The sequence below is a fragment of the Perca flavescens genome, chromosome 11 (genome assembly GCF_004354835.1).
Source record: "Perca flavescens isolate YP-PL-M2 chromosome 11, PFLA_1.0, whole genome shotgun sequence".
In the NCBI taxonomy this organism is placed as follows: domain Eukaryota; kingdom Metazoa; phylum Chordata; class Actinopteri; order Perciformes; family Percidae; genus Perca; species Perca flavescens.
This window is the reverse complement of record NC_041341.1, coordinates 22,608,753-22,630,087: the sequence shown is the minus strand read 5'-3', so window position 1 is coordinate 22,630,087 and position 21,335 is coordinate 22,608,753. Positions and strand designations below refer to the sequence as shown.

The 21,335-nt window shown below is 40.8% G+C and overlaps 1 protein-coding gene across 1 annotated transcript in view; it reads left to right on the top strand.

Moving 5' to 3' along the window:
* The window catches only part of myo10l3 (myosin X, like 3), a 56,266-nt gene that overhangs the window by 10,069 nt on the left and 24,862 nt on the right, over positions 1-21,335 (top strand). The window contains exons 2-12 of the mRNA XM_028591214.1: positions 5,981-6,079; positions 14,604-14,762; positions 15,843-16,030; positions 16,206-16,340; positions 16,817-16,941; positions 17,061-17,074; positions 17,212-17,296; positions 17,657-17,763; positions 18,074-18,203; positions 18,936-19,054; positions 20,809-20,955. Coding sequence (XP_028447015.1) covers positions 5,981-6,079; positions 14,604-14,762; positions 15,843-16,030; positions 16,206-16,340; positions 16,817-16,941; positions 17,061-17,074; positions 17,212-17,296; positions 17,657-17,763; positions 18,074-18,203; positions 18,936-19,054; positions 20,809-20,955 — 1,308 coding nt within the window. The remainder of the gene's footprint in view (positions 1-5,980; positions 6,080-14,603; positions 14,763-15,842; positions 16,031-16,205; positions 16,341-16,816; positions 16,942-17,060; positions 17,075-17,211; positions 17,297-17,656; positions 17,764-18,073; positions 18,204-18,935; positions 19,055-20,808; positions 20,956-21,335) is intronic.

Below are 21,335 nucleotides of genomic sequence, written 5' to 3'. Positions count from 1 at the left end.
ACATTTGAGAGGAACAAGTGAAAGCAGCAACAGCTAGTTTCTTTTGGGCACATATGTTACTGGTGGATACATTCCGGTCTTATGTTTATCATTGCACAACTAAGGAGATGCTTGTCAGGTGTCCAGTTGGATGCACTTGTCTGTTAGCCAGGCAATTCTGACCATAGACTGTATAAAATATGGACGTAGTCTCCATGACGTCACCGATTTCTCAAGAGCCAAAATGAAGCTCAAAGTGGGCAGCTCTCGGTGGCTCCGGCCGTTGCCATTTTTGCAGGGCCTGACATCGGCTAATCCAAAAATGGGCAAAGAGGTGGAGAGTGGATGGAGCTGAGGCGAGCTGAATGACGCCTATAGTCTATGCTTGCCTCTTGTGACGGCAGCCCACATGTCACTCAAAGCAGAACGACCTTAATTATGCTGAACTTTAAAGAACTTAACTTTAGAGACCAAATCCGTTTTTGTACCAGGCTGTACACGTGTTTAATTCTGCTGTAAAGTTGGGCATTTTAACATGGGGGTCTGTGGGGACTGATCCCTTTTGGAGCCAGCCTCAAGTGGCCACTCAGCACTGCTGTCCACTGTGCAGGCGTTCACTCACGGCTCCTTAAAACCACACTATGATCCAAGAAATCGGCTTATCATAACTGTTCAACCGTGTCCAAGTCAGGATGAGTTAATTAGCTTTCTTTTGTTCTGTCTGATACGATCACCCGATACTGCCTGCGCTCATGCCACGCCAGACAGCAGAGAAAGAGCTGTGGCACCTTGTACTGTGTATGCCCTTAAATATTTAAGGCTCATTCATTAGCAAATCTCTAAACTTAATGTCATTATACAAGCTGCAGAAACTTAAGCCTCTAACTCTGGGATCACATCATTCACCCGAGTGGTCAGAGAGCATGATGGGACGTCGGCGTGCGTCCTGTTTTGGTGGGTCAGATTACTACTGTCAGGCGTGTTCTGCCTCAGCAGTGTTACATGTGTTCAGTGGCATGCAGCCTTAATAATTTGAAATTAGCTTGAGCTGGAAATTAGGGTTGTACGATATTGACAAAATGTGATATTGTGATATTGTGATATTGATTATGAATATTGCGATATCGATATTAATTTAGATATTTTTAAACATATGTAAAATTACAAAAGTTACAGGAAAACGCATCAAAATAGATTCATAACAAATTAAACAAGTTTTCTTACAACGCAAGGTTTATTTCAGAGAACAGGACACAACTTTTCTTTCGCTTCTCTGATTCGTTCCGTTTTGTTGTCTCTATCTATTTCTTCACTTACACCGTCACTCTGTTGAAATACGCACACACGTGGTACGCTCCATAGGGTTTGTCACATAGTGGACCCGTGCGCTGACGTGCGCTAACGTGTGCAAGTGGCATGGTAACTGGCCAATGAAACATGATCATTATAGCGTTTCAAGCGGGCTCTAAATCGAACACAACTAAGCCACACAGCCAACAGAATGCGGAATGCAGCGCTCCACAAAATAAACAAAATATTGCATACTTATTGCAACACTTTCGATATATTGTGATAACGCTATTGAGTCAATATATCTTGCACTCCTAGATATAATATTGCGCAACGTGATATTGCGATAACGATATTGAGTCGATATATCTTGCACCCCTACTGTAAATGTCAAGGCGATAGTTAAGCTTTGCTTTTTAATAGAGCTGTTAAAACATCTGGTTACCAGAGGCTTAGGAGTTACCTAATAATTAAACCCAGTGAAGGCTGTGCTTCATTATAAGATTAATGCTGTACTTTTCATGTTCAATGATTATTATGCAAGAAGTACGTTTAGTCCGAATGGTTAGTTGTGCGTCCCAGCTGGTCTTTGTTTGGGATATTTCCGCCTGGTTAACTTCTGAGCTCTCTGTCAGAGATGGTTGCCTTTTGTCCTGACTTAGTGACGGAGCTCCTGAGGATGGAGGGGGCAAGAGGGAGGAGTTTTGGTCAGACCATCTGTTGCTGAGACAATTCATCTCTGCTTTATACCCTCAAGCTTCAGACTTTTTAGACACACACACACACACACACACACACACACACACACACACACACACACACACACACACACACACACACACACACACATACAAAGACGCAAACAAATGGACAAACACATCTGCTCTTGGCTTTCTTGAACCCTGTAGTCACTGGAGAACCACACCACTTCTACCAACTTAAATTTTACTGTCTTCTAGACAACTCCATGTGTTTATCTAAGATAATGTCCAAATGTTTGGATGATGATGAAAGTATGACCACTCCTCACAGCTAATGGTCTTTATGGCTGACTCCGGACATAACATGACATTTCTGCTGACTTTTACTAAGACAAAGGGATGAATGCTTCCTTGTTCTGCGCTGGCTTGTTAAAATCTTATGAATGTGAGCTAAAAAGACAAAGCAAGTCAAATTTTGGATACTTTTCTTGCATAAAATAAGGGTGCAATATCTCAGAGAGGGTAAAGGATATTAGAAAACATGGGTTGCTGGAGTATTTATTTTTGTGTCTATACTTTTCTCTATAGTGTTTACTTTTCTCCCTTTTAATTTATTTTTTATTATATCTCTAAATTACTACACTAGAATGTATATATAAATGAAAAACAAGTTTGTATTTTTTGATGTAGTATTATGTTAATGAGTGTATTCAGAATTAAGAATAAAAACTGAAATGACAAAAACTAATATGAGCTAAAAATGATTGATAGAATTTGATACATGTTCAAAATGAAACTAATACAGCTTTTTGTTTGTTAGGCATCTACTGATGTGGCTGTTTCTGCACAATTTAGATTATAGTGCCTGGTGGGCAGATCTCCAGAGAGCAAGTAACTCTCAGACAGACGCTGGTCTAGCAAGCCAAGCCAGAATTGGCATCTTTATGGGCAGGCTTGTTTTTGACTTTTGGTTTACCATATAGTGTTGACTCATTTAATTAACCGCATATTATGGAAATGATTGGGTCTGAACCATGTGCAATGAGCATGCTGTGTGAATAGTTTTTAATCTGTCTTCATCCATAAAATAGTTACTGGCCTTCTCTTTGTTTATGTGAATGGAAAACTGAGACTGACTCAGCAACTAAACCATTCAAGTCAAGTTCTTGGAAAATTATCCTTTTAATTTGCGTCACTGCAGTTGAAGCAATACCGCAATGTGGTGTAGATACACACAGCAGTATGAGCCATCTCACTGCTTTCCATGTCATGGCTTGCCTGCTGTTTCACTATGTATACCATCTCGTATAATCTACCTTTTGTTATAACCTACTCCCTGTATGTTTTTTTGCTTTGTCAGCTCCACTGAGTGCAAACAGCATCTACAAAACGACAAGTACCAGCAATATTCTGCGGATTTCAAGTGCCTGTGATTTACAGTTACATAACAGCAACTGATCTTCTTAAAATCTATAGAGTAAGCACTATTAATCTCCTTACTGGACCTCAGCAAACTCACGTGAAGCGACTTTTCCCTGAATAGGGCATGCATGCCAGGCTGGTACCAGGCAGACACAGTCATCCGCTGGTATGGAAGTCACCAATCGTCTCAAATGAAATGGAAACTGAGTTAATGTGTGGCCACGTGTTGGAGAATGCCTCTGTTATATTTATGTCCTGATGTTTCTGTTTGTCTGCCTCTTTTTCCAGACAATGGAAGGCGGGACATTATCAGGTGTCTGCGTCCTTCCTCTTTCCCCTCAGCCTCCTCCTAATTTACACGACCCCCTCTATCCCACTCACTGCTCTCCCCCGTGGTTTGAGAGAGCTACATTTAGCTGCGCTCCATTAGTCGACTGGAAGAAAAAAAAAATCCTTGATGATGGAAGTAGGTTTGCAGACTGGCTGGTTGGACTGAGTGACCCTTTGTCCAAAAAGGAAGCCTAAATCACAACATAAAGAAAAGAATAGAAGCCAATCATCACCCTGAGCTGTTGAGCAAGTTGATTTATTGGACCAATTTCCTCTTTGTCTCTGTGATTCAGCACTGGCACAAGCAGATTGCATTTCACGTAGATATCTTTTGTATTAAACAAAAGCATCTCGATCTTTGTTCTGACCCCGGTGGCAAACACATTTGTGCTCCACAGATGAGAGTGTGTGCACACACGTGGCAGCCTGTTGTTAATAGTTAATGAGGATTGATGTCTGGAAGTGGTGACCTTGTATAAGGTTTCCTAGTGGAATCCATGCATATTGATCTCTTCAGTTTTATGCTCTGTTGGACGCACAATTCCCTTTTGCTGCGTGTTTTCTCCAGCCACTTCAATGGTGGTGATGATAAAGAAAAGCTTTATACAAGAAAGAGTGACTCACAGGCCACATATCTTCAAAGTGCACATCCTATAAATCTTACACTGAAAACCAAAAAGATCAATTTGCATGACATTATTTATAGTTGAGACCATAAACTGAAGAAATACAAACCTGCTTCTTAAAGGAAAAGATACCAGATACCCCTACTCATAAATGTAACAAAACCTTGTACTACTAAAGTGCTCACTAAAGTAGATCCAGGGCTTAAAGTGCAAGGTGCATTGAGCAGTTTGTCATGTTTTGATTAAGGAGCCTTAACAGCTTGTGGATAAAAACTCCTCCTGAGTCTTTCCGTATTTGTCATGATGATGCTGATTCGCTTGCCTGATTTCCGCAGCTGAAATAGGCAGCTGCCAGGGTGGGAAGGGTCTTTTAAAATCTTGACAGCCCTAATCCAACATCTCTTCTGATAGAGTTCATCCAGGGATGGGAGAGCAGAGCCGCAGCAACGCTCAGCAGCACGGATCACTTTTTGGATGGCCTTCCTGTCCTTCTCGCAGCTGTTGCCATACCACGCTGCCATACTAGTCAGGATACTCCCCACAGTGGCAGAGTAAAAAGATCGTAAAATTGCTGGGGAGGCTCCAAACTTCCTCAGCTGCCTAAGATGGTACAGGCGCTGATTAGCTTTCCTGGCTGTAGTCTGGGTGTGAGCAGACCAAGTAAGGTCCTCAGATATTTAAAAAAGGCAACATTTGTTGTTTTTGACTGTGTCATCTAGTCATCCTAAAGATTTACAATTTAGACCGCACAGGCGTTCACTTTCATCCACTAGGCAGTCGGTTCTATAAATGTATCTTCCACCACTGTAAGGAAATGACAGTCAGTCTGAGCAATCGCCCTCAGATTCCTGTTATTGCTTCTGGTTACTGAGCTGCTAACAAACATGTCTGGGAAGGTCGGTGACTACACATGGATACACAAACACAGGACAGGACGCCCAAATCAGCTGTAGTGCTGGTGTTAATCTCCATCTGGAACCAGGACCTGATCTGGGCTGGTGGCAAGAAGCTAGTTGTGGTTTGCCTGATGGACATACAGAAAATAAGAAAAAAGAAAGCATGTGGGCATAGAAACATTTGCAGTGATTGATTTGCTAAAGTGGCAAATTGTCATTTGGGTACATATTTTTCTATTTTATGGAGTGAAGTAGCCCTCACAACCAAAGACTGAAAGCCTTTTTGACAGTTTTACTGAATGTACTGTATATGACTCTAGTTCTAGTCTCTGACACACCCTTTGGCCTGGCAAACAGCTTTTCTCTACTAAAGGGCAATGACAGTTTAATAAGAGGATAACTGTGCCAGTTTGGTGTGGTGAGGGAGGAGCTATGTGGCAGAGAGCAGTGAGCAATGCTGAGAAAAAGAGAAAAATGGGGGGAAAGACAGTGAAGGAAGAAAACCAGTAGATGTAATCCCAGTTTTTCTAGAATATATCTGCTATTACTCACCTGCCATGTTCATATTAAACATATAGGGATATTTCTTTAGTGTATTTCTGGGTTGAACCTTTCCTTTTCTTCTGAAAATGCGATTGTAATGCAAATGTCCAGTACTTTCTTCCTCAAACAGATGACTCCAATATGAGCCCTGTGCCCAGATGCTAATGATGTGTTTTTGCCTATTGTGTTGCAGGGGGCCCGTGTCTGGCTGAGACACAAAGAACAGCTCCTCCCCTCCACTGTCAGCTCTTGTGATGATTCGTCCTTGGTCCTCACCACCGATTATGGGAAGGTAAGAAGACTTTCTCCCTGCTGAAGCGTTAATGCTGCCAATGAGTTACTTTAAACCATCCCAAACTCTCATCTGCTCAGTGTGTCTGCACCATTAAGCATTTTTCATCTGTTTAAGGATTGTTCTCACATGATTCTACAAACCCCTTAAAGCAAGAAAAACTGCATTTAAGTCATATCAAGGCTTTCCAGGCTTTAACTGATATAATGTACATTAAAGCCTCCTCCCATCTTTCATTTCTAAAGTGTGAATGTGAGGGGGTTAATTATTTGCACATGTGTTTCATCTCAGGGCTCAGCAGCTCAACACCTTTTGTAATAAAGTAAGAATGACAGGAATGGGCTCCTTGTGTCAAGTCATAGGCCCAAGCTTATCTGTTTGGCAGTGCGTGGTGGTCTTTGTGTCTGGAGGAAATCCTGTCAGAGAGAGAGAGAGAGAGAGAGAGAGAGAGAGAGAGAGAGAGAGAGAGAGAGAGAGAGAGAGAGAGAGAGAGAGAGAGAGAGAGAGAGAGAGAGAGAGAGAGAGAGAGAGAGAGAGAGAGAGAGAGAGGATGGACGGTTAAAAAACAGTTTCTCGGTCGAATGTTGAGTATTGGTCAAAAATAAGCTTCCAGTTACACTCTAGTGGAATGCCTTTGTGCTGAACAAACCTTTGAACAAGACTTTGAGTGGCACATATGATCGTCCATTGGCTCCTGACTGACTGTCCAAACTCAGCCGCACCTCTTTGGTCAGGTCAGGGCTTCGGGAAGGAACAGGGTAGGGCCCAAGGACTGACTCTGTCCACATCCAGATTATGTCACATGACCATGATCCTAACCACTTATTATTATATTACTTATTCCTTCACTGGAGTCCGTGACTGTTCATATAAAGAAGGGTGGCGTACTGTATGAAAGAGAGGTCGCCCAGCTGTTGAGGAGCAGTGTGGTGCTGCATGGTTTGAGCAAAGGCCATTAGCTGAGGGTGGTGCGCTCATGGTAGAGAGTTACAGTATAAACGATGTGTGAGGGAGAACATATGAACTCATCCTGAGCATATGTGTTGTTTCTATGGTCAGCAGTGGGGATTCTTGTAGTGTGAGAAGTTGACCATGTGTTGTCAAAGAGGCAGGGATGACTGACCATCTATCACAGCTAGGAAGGATTCACAGCACCAGGTCGGTGGTTGAGAAGAGAATTAGAGAATTCGACCCCACTTCTTCTTTATCATCTAAATATGACCGAAGAATACCACAGGGTTTTGATCTCAGTACAAAAACATTTCACAACCCTCAGTAGGATTTAAAGAAATAACATTTGGTTAACATGATGTCACGTTTTTATGTTTGACTGGGTGTATGATCAGGGTGTTGCAGCTGAACTGAAGCTGGACTGTCCTCACTGCAAGCTCAAGATGTGTTGGTCATCAGGCCAGGCACATAGTCTAAGAGTCTGCAGCCAGAATGACAAGAATGTGAGACTGAAAAACATACTCTCTCCACCGTCATGATCGCTGGCTGATCTTATGTCTTCCCCTGTTCCTGGAGGACGTATCTTCTGACGTTTATTTGCATTTTAGTCATCTTTATTTAACCCAGCTCCTCTAGTAGGTTAAGGGTATAATGTGCGTGTGTGTGCGCGTTGTCTGTCAGTCTGTCTTTGTGCTGGTGTCTTTACAGCCATGTGCAGTGTCAGAGGTGGTTTGGTAAATGTATCCTGGCAGCATTTTCTCCTCAGGGGTGTGGGATATACCATTATCCATGGATTCAGTGCTCACACTAAGGTGCAGACCTGCCTGAGTGCTCAGCTTGCAGACTCAAAAGTGTGTCTTTACCCACACTGCCTCGACTTTAACAGGCTGACCTGGCGGCTGTCACTTTCACCATCATTTCATCATGCATCACTGTCTCATCCCCAGTGCACCACAGACCTGAGTGGACAAGTAATATACAGCAGACACGTTGAAGCTGAGATAAGTGTGTGTGTGTGTGTGTGTGTGTGTGTGTGTGTGTGTGTGTGTGTGTGTGTGTGTGTGTGTGTGTGTGTGTGTGTTTTGTGGCCAGATGGCACCAGCTGGATTAACAGTGTGTGAGCTGCACATGTAAAGAAAAGCAGGAAGAGGCTCTGTCACCTGAACCAAATAGCTCCTGCTGGTGATGTCATCTTCACTTTACTGAACAATAAAATTGAGATTGAACTGTGTCAGAGAGAGGGGTATGACATGGAGCAAAGGGCCACGGATCAGAATCAAACCCGGGCCACTGCGGTAAGGAACAAGCCGTAGTACATGGGGCCCACGCTCAACCAGGTGAGCTACCAGGGCGCCCCCATTTTTATTTTATTTTTATGGATCAATCATTTGACACATACAGTATGTTATACTGCTATAGCTCATATTTTTTGTCTGTTGTAAAGCATACAGAGCAAAATTATGGCCAAAAATTGTGGATTAATCAATTACTAGACATCTATTGATAATCGAGTCATCATTATCATTTTTCAAGCAAAAATGCCAGAAATTCTCTGCAGTTACAGTTTCCAAATCTTGAGAATTTGTTTGTTTGTCTTATTTAATATTTAACTGAAAATCAAGCAATTTGATGATGTCAGATGTCAAATTGGGGTTTGGGGAATTGTGATGGATGTTTTATTTTGTACTATTTTCTAAAATTCGAATTGGTTAATTGAGAAAGTAATCAGCAAATTAGTTGATAAAGTGTTAATTGCCGCCCTTATATCATTATTTTGGTCATTCTGCTAAAGAAGCATAACACCTTAGTTTATTGCTCAAGATAAAAAAGAGCCTCTCCTGATTTGGTTTTAGTTCTTATGTTCTCGTGCTTTCTTGTGCTCCAAATTATATTAACACAATAAACAAAGCCTTTCATTTACTTTTCGGGTTGATGCTTTGCCTCAATAATTTGTCTCTCACCAAGTGTGATTTCTGAAGTTGTCCACAGCCTGCAATTATACAGTCTCTGAGATTTAAAATAGCTCATTGATGGCCCCTCAGTTTTTTTCTGGATTATTGGTCAATGGGGCCATTATGTGAGCCTTTTTGTGAGTGATGTGTATTCATGAGTGCGCTCACAGAAATAACATGCTCACACAAACATTATTGTGAGCAACTGTTGTGTGTGTGTGTGTGTGTGTGCTAAACAAATGTTTTCTGGGTTCTTGGTTTGCTGTATGCCATGTTTTCAGATTATTTTTGAGCAGGATGTAATGTAAAACTCTCTCTGTGTTATTTGTTTTTTACAATTTTCCCCTTTTAATAGGCCTAACTCCTTCCTCCCCTCTGTGTCTCGAGGGTCTGGGTGGGATCCCCCCTCAGCAGATGGATTCACTGTAAGACAGACAGAGAGAGTCAGACAGAGTTTAAAAAAAAAAAAAAAAAAAGAGGAGAAAAACAGACAGTGATAAACAAGACAGTGTTTGTGTCCACAAGTCTGTGATGTTGTATCTACCCATGTGTCATTTCTAAAGGCTCGAATATATCTGCCAATAAAAGGCCCCAGGACTCCTGAGCCTGATGCCGCCTACATGTGAATATTCAGCAGAGCTGCTCGAACAAAGCAGCAGCAGGGTGTGGTTTCAGCGAGGAGTGAACAAAAGGAAAGCGCGTTACAGCTGCAACAAAGTTTCAAATTCAGGTTTTTGCTATTGTGTCATCATCAGGAAAACTGTTGCCATTGTTTAGTCTGTATCATTTGAGAGAGTCTTTTCATTTTGTCTAAGTTTGATACATTTTAATTAATGAACAAATGTTCTCTCTAAAGAATAAACATTTCATAATTAATCACAACTCACTTAATAGTAGGGCTACAACTAACTTATTTTCATTATCAATTAATCTGCTGATTATTTTCTTGATTAATGGATAAAATTTTTTTGGTCTATAAAATGTCAAAGTATAAAAGAAAATGCCCCTAACTAACTGTTAGTGACCAACAATCCAAAATATATTCAGATGACTATCACATAAGACAAATAAGAGTGATGAATCCTTACAAATGAGAAACTGGAACCAGAGAACGGTTTATATTTTTGCATGAAAAATTACTTAAATGATAAACTATGAAAATAGTTGCTGATGGTTTTTAATCAACCAATTAAAAAATGTCTTCAGATCTACTATGATACTAATAGCGCTGGCAATATTTAATGTCATTTAATTAAAATACTATATATCACATGATTATTTTTCCATTGATTATTATGTTGTGGGTTTTTGATGTTTGCAGTTTTATTAGAGAAGAAAGGAAGAAAGCAAAGAAAAGGACATATTATTCACTTAATTAGCTAACGCAAAATCCAAGACTTAAGGCCAGTTATAAAAGTTTTGGTGGTGTTGTTTATTTGTCTGCTTTGTGTCCAGCCTCGTAGCTGGAAGCGTAGTGTACCAGTGTCAGCACACCAGGACCCGTTTGGAGAGGATTGATTTGTATAGTGAACATATTCCCAATTCAATCACGAGTCACATGTTGTTATAAGTGGCACGAAATTATCTGCTGTCGTCACTACACCACTCAAATCATTAACATTGATGAGGCTGCATCCCCACATGAAACATTGCAATAATTGTCAGACATGCTCTCACTGACCAAAACCATGAGCAGAAATGAAATAATAACTTTCCTTTAGAGCCAATCTGTGTTCAAAATGTACTATATCTGCTTTGTGTGTTTTGATCAGGAATTCAGAGCACATTCATAGATCCAAACTGGGATTTGTTTTTTGGAAGTTGAAGATCAATAACAGTCGACACACAGTGTTACATCACAGTTGGGTTAGTCAGGCATTTGTTGGTAGCGCCATGTGGACCATCACTGCTCTACAGCTTCTGTAGGAAAAATGTTCCAGAATGTCTAATAGTTACAATGGACACTAACAGGACATTATTGCACCTCCTGACAATTGAAATGGAAATAGTAAAGAGGAGTAATCTGTGTCTAGACCATATCTGCTCTCATATTCCATCTTAATTTTCTTTTAGCCATTTTTACTGGATGTTGTTATAAATGTTGTAAACCATTTGTAAACCAATAAATATTAAATTAATAATGATGAGAAATGATGTGGCTGTTAGGACAGAGCTCATTGAATTATCTCACAGGAATGAAACCAACAATGAAACCAAGCGATAAAAGACAACAGTGGGGCAAAAACAGAGAAACGTGAAACCTCTTTTGATACTGGAAACTCCAGCTTAGTTTTATGTGAGCATCTCTAATGTTTCTGGCAAAGTCCCCCGAGGCTGATTCTGTAAAATCGGAACAGTAAACCAACCAAAGAAGATCAAAAACAAAGTTTAAAACATCTGATCTAGAGACAGCGACAGTAACACATAGAGAAAAAAATCCACACACATGAAAATATATGAAGTAGTGATTCCTCTCTTGTGTTATATATTTTTCTGGATGAGTGGTGAGGGTGCTTTCCAAGTACACAACTCATTGTGTGTTTGGAAGCCAACTGGTTTGCTTTCCTCCTGTGAAACTTGAGGTCCTCACTGCAATCGAGAGTGTAACATAGACCTGTAGCCTCTCCTAGTTGTTTGTTATCCTGTTAATTCTGCTCCCAGTCCACCTCAAAGTAACTTTGATCCTGTGTTCTGGGAATGTGAAGAATGCTAACACAGACAGAAGATGTATCCCAGATTTCTTTGGTTTGTTTGATTGAGTGTTGTACTCAATGTCTCTCCATCAGTGTAAGCAGAAAGTGAACTCAGACCTGGGAGGCTGGTTTTTCATTCACAGCACATTTTTGTCAATTAAATGAATTGATGAATAACTGAAATCAGGTTCCTTATATACTGTATGATATATTTATGAAAGATAATATAATAATAATAATAAGATATACAGTGTATTATTAAATGCACTGCAATAACATGTCCATGTTTGTTTATCTTTAAAGCGACACTATGTACCTTTTTAGAATGAAGAAATAACCCATTCTTCCTCTTGCAAATTAAAAGTAAATTTCATAAACAATAAAACCCAACCCTTAGTCTATTCAGGACACTCAGCCTCTCTTGGTCGGTATGACCACTAGCTTATGGTGGCTAATGGTTGATAATTTAGCAAACTTTAGATAGATATGCTTTGATATGACTCTTCTCTATGTGTTGCACTGTTACGTTTTATATCTACCATTATATAGTAATGTAATGTAAGTAATGGAGGTACACGGTAAATGTGCTGACAGATTAGTAACATAGTCTCGCTTTAAAGATCAACGGTCATGAGCAGAGTCCCATAGATGCTTTAAATCGATATTCTATCCACTTGAAATCATTTTTAAATAATTTTTTGGGGCTTTTCCCTTTTATTTAGACAGCGACAGTAGATAGATAGGAAAGGGGGAGAGAGATGGGGGATGACAAGCAGCAAAGTGCAGCAGGTCAGACTCAAACCTGCGCCGCTGCAAAGGACTCAGCCTACATGGGGCGCACGCTCTTACTGGGTGAGCTAGAGGCCACCCCATGCAGTTGCACTTTTTGATGCGTTTTGTTTTGTGCTGATTCCTTTTACTCTCACTCATTCACAAACAAAATAGAACATGGATTTGTATGACAACACTTTAGGCAGTGATCCACCAGAGCCCAGGTTTTGATAATGATGTCAATCACATTAAGTGAGTGATGTAACTGAATGTAAAATGATAAGACTGATTAAGGATATAAATCAAGTGAAAAGCCTGTTTGATTCATTAGTCAGTTAGGCCCTGCCTGGTGAATCAGGGCCAATTTGCCAGAGAGGAGAGGGTGGGGGGTTAAAGCCGAATGTTTAGGGACATCTGGCTGTAAATCTGCAAGCTTCTGCTCGATGTATGACATCACTGCACATGCTGCTTTTCTCCCCGAGGTCTTCCTTACCCTTTCTCAAACCTTAATACCACAAAAACATGTAGCAACTCACTGATGACTGCATTGTTATTGTGCTATTCTCTCAGCGTACACCCATTCTCTAATGGCCATCTACAGTAGAGAGAACAGAGTCACTTTATCATTTCACAACTATTTATCTTTTTCCACACTTTTATATTAGTTAATGCAAAAGATGGAATCCACACATACATAGTACATATCAATACAATTTCTTTTCTGCTGACTCAGTAGTTGTCTGTAAAAAAAAAAAAAAAAAAAAAGTGTCTGCTCCCAACAGTTGAATAAGCCAGAAGAGCCAGCAGTAATGTACTGGGACACCACAGCTTCTTGTCCATCAGTATTGATCTAAATACTGCTTCCCATCAAGTGACCAACACAGTTGTAGTCTGTCTGTTCTCTTATCTCATGTCTCTTCCATTAGAGTTCAGAAAGCCAGAAAGTCTGCGAGAGTCTCTGCTGATCAATGTTGGTTTATGAGACTGTTTTCCTCTTTCATTAAAAAGAAACTGCTTCTTCTTATTCCTTCCTTTTGTCTTTCTCACTAGCTCCCATTTGATCCATTTCAAGTCAAAACTCTAAAATGGGTCTTGAATGTCAAGACAGGCATATCTCCAATCATCACATTAATCCACTGCTGCATCATATTGGTCTTTTGGCAGGAATGTGACATGGTGAGAGATTTCTTTTGTACAGAGACTAAAAAGTGAGTTGAACAAATCAAGGAGAGAAGTCCAAGACGTTAGACAGGGGGCTCTTTACCTGACAGGTATGCTGGCAGCAGGCACAGACAGGCACACATCAGGGACTCAACCTGTCATTTCATTCATGCATGCATGTGCCATGGTCACAGTGGAAGAGTCAGATTCCGATCTGTGTAAACTTGTCTAACTGCCCACCTGTTCAATGCTGTTCAGACCTCTGGCGATTCGCCAGCTGTGAAGGGAGGTAGTGAAAGTAAACGTCACGTTTTTGCTTCTGTAATACTAAAGATATATATGATGCAGTTCACCTGGACAGTAGTGTACTGTATTGTTGGATTGAAATTATGTTGATTAGTCGGTTGTCAACAATTTTGATATTTGCCAGGCTGACAGGAGTTAAACCACACTGCAGAGGTCATATATTTCATGAGTGCGGCTGCTGTTGAGGCCGTCATCTACTAATTACATTATTCTCGTGATAAGATGCGCCAGGATCTTGGTAGCTTTGTCACCCTGGCTAAACAGCTTCTTAGTGGAAAGCCTTAATCAATGAATCGTAGATTCATTTAATTAACTGGTTCCAATCCTCAAATGTATTTTTTTTAGATACTTTTTTGGGGCTTTTTAGGCCTTTATTTGTATAGGACAGCTGAATACATGAAGGGGGAGAGAGAGTGGGGGAATGACATGCAGCAAAGGGCTGCGGGTCGGAGTCGAGGAGTAAACCTCTATATATGGGCGCGCGCTCTACCAGGTGAGCTACCCAGGCGCCCCAGTCCTCAAATGTATTGTATAGGTATTTTATCTGTTTTATATCATTTGTGACCCTCAAATTATGCCCCCCTCCCCCCAAACGCTGCATGTCCATGCTATGCAGGCTGCTGATTTAGACAATTTAAGCACTGACATAAAACTGGGGAAGGTAACCTTTTGCGTGTGTGTGTGTTCTAGGTGATCTACCTCCAGAAGGCGGAGCTGAACAGGGAGACGGTGTACCCGATGCTCCCCAGTGGCATCCATGGTGTAGAGGACATGTCCACGCTGGCAGAGCTGCATGAAGCTGCCATCATGCACAACCTGTTTCTGCGCTACCAGAAAGACAACATCTATGTAAGGCACCACACTTTATCTTAATCTGTGAGCATAGTTACCGTCTACCACCATGATGTACATGGAAGCTGTGGGTCCATTGTCTTGTTTGGGGGTTTATTTTTATTTTTCCTGGGAACTGGGATGTTAAGCACAGCTAGACTGAGATTTCAAAGGGTAACAAATCTCAACCATCAAAAACATCAACCAGAAATGTTTTTGGTGTGATTTCTTTTTTGCAAGGCAAATGCTACGCAACAATAAGATGTGTTGTGTTTTGAGTAAGAAGCGTGACCCACATTTCCTCTCACATTCTTGCTGTTACTCTACATTTACTACTTCCATCGTGCTTTCCAATGCATGTATAAGCTGCACAGCGGATTCAAACAAGTTTACACACAGTTTTTGGGGCTTGTCTGAGGGCATTGTACGAAATTAACACTATAACTTTAACAGAAGCAAACCGAGAAGTGTAAATATAACAATACTAAATAACACTTAACAAAATTCACATAACTCCTGGAATACACTGAAGTGTATTCAGAGCTGCTTTCCCCTAAGAATGCAAGATGTCAGATGTTTGTTTGACCTTGTCTCACTCCCAGGATTATTTTCTCAACAGAACACTGAAGTCATTTTGAAACACTACTTGAGCTTTATTAAAATATGCATTGCCCACAGCCAGTCACATGGTAACTCTGTTTTTTGAAATCCTATCTCCTAATCTCATCTCGGAGGGTCTGCAATGCTTTGCAGAACAACATCATTGTGGAAATGACCCACAAACACACTTTTGTTAGGCACTTACCCCCAAAGCGCATTACCCGAGCAGGAGCAATGGATCCTAAAATACTACCAGCCTCAGTGCAAACTAGGCCATGTGCAGTAGTTTGAGAGTATTACTGGCTACAAGTACTGTGTCACAGGAAACTGGGTGACTCTACTGAACGTTGCAAATTCTAGTATAAAATACCAAGCATTTTTCTCTCATACCATGTGTATTCTGTCATCTTTCACTGATAATCTGTCTTCCTCTTGTTTTTTCCTCTTCTCCTCCTCCTTCCCCTTTCATACTTTTGTCTACTCTTTCATATCCCTCAGACCAACATAGGTTCCATCCTGGCAGCAGTAAATCCCTATAAGCATATAGCGGGCCTGTATGGCAGCACTGCAGTCGATCTGTACAGCAAACACCAGATGGGGGAGCTGCCTCCTCATATCTTTGCCGTGGCCAATGAGTGTTACCGCTGCTTGTGGAAGAGACACGACAGCCAGTGTGTTCTCATCAGGTGAAGATCAACATTTACTAAAATAATACTCCCAATATTTCAAAAGTATTGGAGGCAGGATGAAACTAATACATACTAGACAGTTCTGGCTCTGAAAAAAACGGAACACATAGCATTTTGAAAGATCCATTATGTATCTACTTCTACTTCTCTCTTTTTGTTTTTGTGTCGTCAGTGGGGAGAGTGGTGCCGGGAAGACCGAGAGCACCAAGCTGCTGCTGAAGTTTCTCTCCGTGATGAGTCAGAACTCAGCAGGCACTCCTCTGTCAGAGAGGACCACCAGGGTGGAGCAGGCTCTCGTCCAGAGCAGGTACTGTTTGAACACCGACCTCATTCAAGAACCAACACCTGCTTTCTTGTCCCTTTTACATTTGAAAAGTGTAAGAGTGATAACCATATTTTCTTTATTATTTGTATTATTTTGTATTTTTTGATATGTTGAGGTTATGTGACTCATGAATCATACATTGTTGGTGCTTTGATGTATATTTTGCTGAAAGCTCATCTTTTTATATTTATGGGAATGAACAATGAAGTGTTTATTTGGTTAGTGGCTCTTTGTGGCAACCCTCCAATACTGATCAATATACTAAATTCCATTCAAATATCAGAAAAGGTTTAGTCACTGATGCAGCATATGGGTCAAAATTCATGACAAAGAGCATGCTTTTGCCCAGGCTGCACAAAATCTGCACCTGGATCAACATCTGGATCAAAACACACAGTGATGGAAAAAAAAAAGGCTTTTTTAGTAAATAATTTGATTTGACTTCCCTCTGTCTGCAGTCCCATCATGGAAGCCTTCGGGAATGCTAAGACTGTGTACAACAATAACTCCAGTCGCTTTGGGAAGTTTATCCAGCTACACTTTTCCCAGAACGGAAACATTCAGGGAGGCTGCATCATCGACTGTATCCTTCAATGATTTACTTTAGATATACCATAGAGAAATCACATGTTCACACGTGTCCGTTTCAGAAGGATTGTCCACTGTAAGTTTTCATTGTTTTCTTTGACTTTCAATCCCCAGATTTGCTGGAAAAGGTAAGTTTGTGTTGTGTTGAAACATTCAGTAGCAGCGACTGGGATCAGAAAGTCGATTATCGAAGTAGTCATCAGCAAAATCAATTCACTCAGGAAGTACTTTTAACATGTTCTTCTAACCATCTTCTCTCTCCAAGAACCGTGTGGTTCGACAGAATCCTGGAGAGAGAAACTACCACATCTTCTACGCTCTGTTAGCAGGGGCGGACAAAGACCACAGAGGTTCGTTTAAAAGAATACACCAAGTTTTCAACACATAAACATACACTCTGCAACTAATCAGGGATAGCATGTGACTGATACTGTCTAATATATCTGAATAATAAAGAGGTCTAATTCAGGCAGCTCTAAAGAAAATGCTAAATAATTTAACTTTAGGCAGCCAATCTGAGGTTTTGTGTGGAAAATCAATCAAATACAAAATAGAATGAAAAGCTAATCCAGAATTTGAACAAACAGGAGCTAATAGCTAACATTTCTTTATTTGTTTTCCCAACAGCAACATAATACTTAAAATCATTATGTAGTGATATGTTTTTTTGCTGATATTAAAATATGTGTATCTATATATCTTTGTTGCAGACATGTATCTCCTGTCCGAGTGTCCTGAGTTGTATCACTACCTCAGTCAGTCAGGCTGCGTGCAGGACATCAGTTTGGATGACAAGCAGCTCTTTGACAGTGTGATGGTAAGAACTAGATGAGAGGAAAATACTGTTAGTGTAAGTGGTTTGTTTTACCCCCAGAGGGCGCCATGAGCCTTAATCATTAGTTTAATACCACCTTACCAGACAGACTCTTGTCTTCTAGAGCCTGGGGGAAACATGCTATTTAATTGTGTCATGTTGGCTTAGGAGGCACATTTTGAATTACGTTCACATAAGTGTTTTATAGCTCCAAGGATAAATAAAATTAAGTTTAACTGTCACATCTTGATTTATGGGTCTAGTGTGTGTTTCTAGTGAAATGTTGTCTGACTTGGTCTGTGTTGCGTTGCAGGAGGCCCTGAAAGTGATGGAGTTCACTGAGGAGGAGATCAGAGACGTGTTCAAGTTGCTGTCCGCTGTCCTCCAGATGGGCAACATTGAATTCATGACCGCTGGTGGAGCTCAGATCACTTCCAAAGGCGGTAAGAGAAGGAATTAAGAGAATAATATATAACAGATCTACTACACAGAGTGTATTGTTATACACATCCTCCTAATTAGACCTTTTATTCAGTGCACCGCAGATCAGAGGAAAATAGCAAAAAGGTGAAATTTGTTAGCATATATGGAAGTTTCCTGTATTAAATGAATAATTACCTGGATTTAAATAAAGCAGTTCTAGGATATTTCCTAGGAAATCATTAGGAAAGGATTAAAAAATTACAGATAAATGAAAGGGTCTCAGAAATTACTAATTCCCTTGAGGCCACAGTGCTTATCAAACAAGCTCTCAAACAACCAACCTTTTTAACCTCATGAGCTGAACATAACGGCAACGTTATGGAAATGTTTGTATGAGAAAATGTTGCAAACAACAGCTTGAAGTGCTCAATACAAAATGTATATGATGTTTATTAAACAGTGGAAACATATTTCATCTTTAATGCTATTTAAGGGAAAAACAGGGAACATTTGGATTCAAGCGGACAGGCTGTAACATGAGCTCAAGGCTCCTTTGTTCACTGTGTCTGACCTCTTTTCCAAAGAACCAGTAAACTACAGTGACACCACAACCCAGCCAGCAAAGAAGAGCTCCCTGTAGACTGTATAGGATCACAGTCTATATGTCACGTCTGTTGTTTGTCATCAATAGGAGACACCTGAACATTATACATACACTACATGTAATACATTTGTGTATACGTGTGTTTCAGTTGTCAGTAATGTCAGCGAGCTGCTCGGCCTGGACTCCTTCCAGCTGTCAGAGGTGTTGACCCAACGCTCCATGATCCTCAGAGGAGAAGAGATCTGCTCACCACTCACTGTGGAGCAGGTAACCACGCATCTTACCCAAATTCTCTTTACAGGACTCACACAGCTAACACAGCTCTGTTATATCCCAGATTTCAGGGATTGTTCAGCCGTCTACAGTATACTGTCTTTTTTTTTTCTTGAATAAAAGACACTGAAATATACAGTAGATGCCTGTGTGTTGCCCCCTTGTCCTCACCCCCTCTCTCTCCCCTGGTGACACACACAGCCTTTCTCTGCTGCTCTCCCCCACATGCCTCTCCAGATCCCTTGCGTGACTCCCAGCCATTTCCTGCTTTTTGTCTGCCAGATTCCTGGCACAATAAAGCCATCGTGATAGTGATCTGAGTCAAAAGCACAATAGAGCCAATGACTGAGGGTGAAGTGAGAGTCTTCTCCTCTGGAGGCAGCGCAGTCAGGCACCAAGACGTTGGTGTAATAATTCTGTCTTGGCTTCAAATGTATGCTCTGGTCTCTAATTAATGTGAATATTTCACATGTCTGTATCTGCGTGTGTTATCCTTTTCCCCATACGCCATAAGAATGTTCTGATTCATGACACAATCTTTTTTGGCTGAGCTCAAGTCTTCGGCCCACTCATACGCATAAATATCAGCGAATATGCAGACTGGACCTTTAATATTATCACAGAGACACGAAAGTCACAAGAAAGCTTTTCATCACCAGACAAAGACCTTGTGCTGTCACCCTGCTGCTGCTTGTTCTGCCTGGTCTTTGAAGCAGCTTGTCTCTTAATAGAGTTCATTATTCCAGTCCTGGAGTCGGTACGAATGGTTTCTTCTCACAGCGGCCAGGGGTCACCCACCCCACGACTGCCTTCACTAGGCCCCCCCACCCCACCATCCTGGACAAATAGCCATTCTTTTCTCCCCTGTGACGGAGATCCTGGAGCCACCAGCACTCTGTTCACACCCGCTAGTTGCAAGAGGTGACGGGGCATGATGAATTACTCAAAAGCCCAGGAGCATTGTTGTCCCAAATACAGTACACACCGCCACACTCTTGTTTTGTTTTCAATTCAAGCACAATGCCTGTTGAGGAAGTGTAGCTGGCAAGCTCAAGAGCACACCGATGGTGTCTGGCTGAAAGGCCGACTTCATGGCAGCTGGAGAAAATCGGGTCAAACGGTGAAATAGTTAAATAATTATATAATCAAATGCTAATTTGTTTGACTTGTGTGAATAGCTAAATTAGTGGAGTTTGTCACAAATTACAACAGAGTCTATGATTATGATAGTTTGAAACAATTATAACTCAATGTCAACTTACTCTCTTTTGCTGGAGCTTGGGAAAAGAACGTTATGACAGCGTACGTGTCATTTCGTTAAAAACATAAATAAAAAAAGATAGTAAAAATAGAGGCAATCATCTACAAAAGCCTGTTTACATTTGTCTTTGTTTTCACTGGGTTTTTGAAATGGAACGACAAATACTGCCTGCTGTGCGTCATTTTTAAGATATGTAGGTGATAAACGGCGCTGTCTATTGTGAAAACAGACATCATCTTAACCACAGACAGACGCTTCTCTAAACCACTATTTGTTTTATAGACACACCGCTGAGGCCTCACGCAGCCCATCACAATCAAACATGTCATTGTTTTTAACAGCTTCAACCACCATCTGATACAATTGATGTAATGCATATGGTGATATACTGTATGTTGTGTTTAAAATACAGCCTGCAACGTTTCCTCTATTTATTCCTGCCTTGGTATCCATGGTAACCTTTGCCTCTCTGGGTCGGGATTTGCAGGCTGTGGACTCACGGGACTCAGTTGCCATGGCACTTTATTCTCAGTGTTTCTCCTGGATCATAATGAGGATCAACCAGAAGATCAAAGGCAAAGACAACTTCAAGTCCATCGGCATCCTGGACATATTCGGCTTTGAGAACTTTGAGGTGAAAGTTTACTCGTCTAATTTAAGCTTATTGAGAAAAATACTTCTTCTCAATCAGCTTCTAACTATCAGAAATTGGGTCCTACAAAAACACAAAATGTCCTGTCAATAGTTGTAGTTTCGTCACATGAGAGATTTGAAGATTTTCTTGTTCCTGTGCTCTTCCTGCTGGTTTGAAGTGGGCGGGCTCATTTGTAAAAAAAAATATGAAGCTGCATAGGCATTAAATACTTTGATAGTATGCCACCTTTTTCTACTTTGATAACAAGATTAGGCAATGTTTTTTTTTTAATCAGAATCTGACCACAGTTGGTTAATTGTTTAGTTACTGTCAATCAAATCTGAGGGGGTTGAACTACTTAATATATTGCATTTGAAACC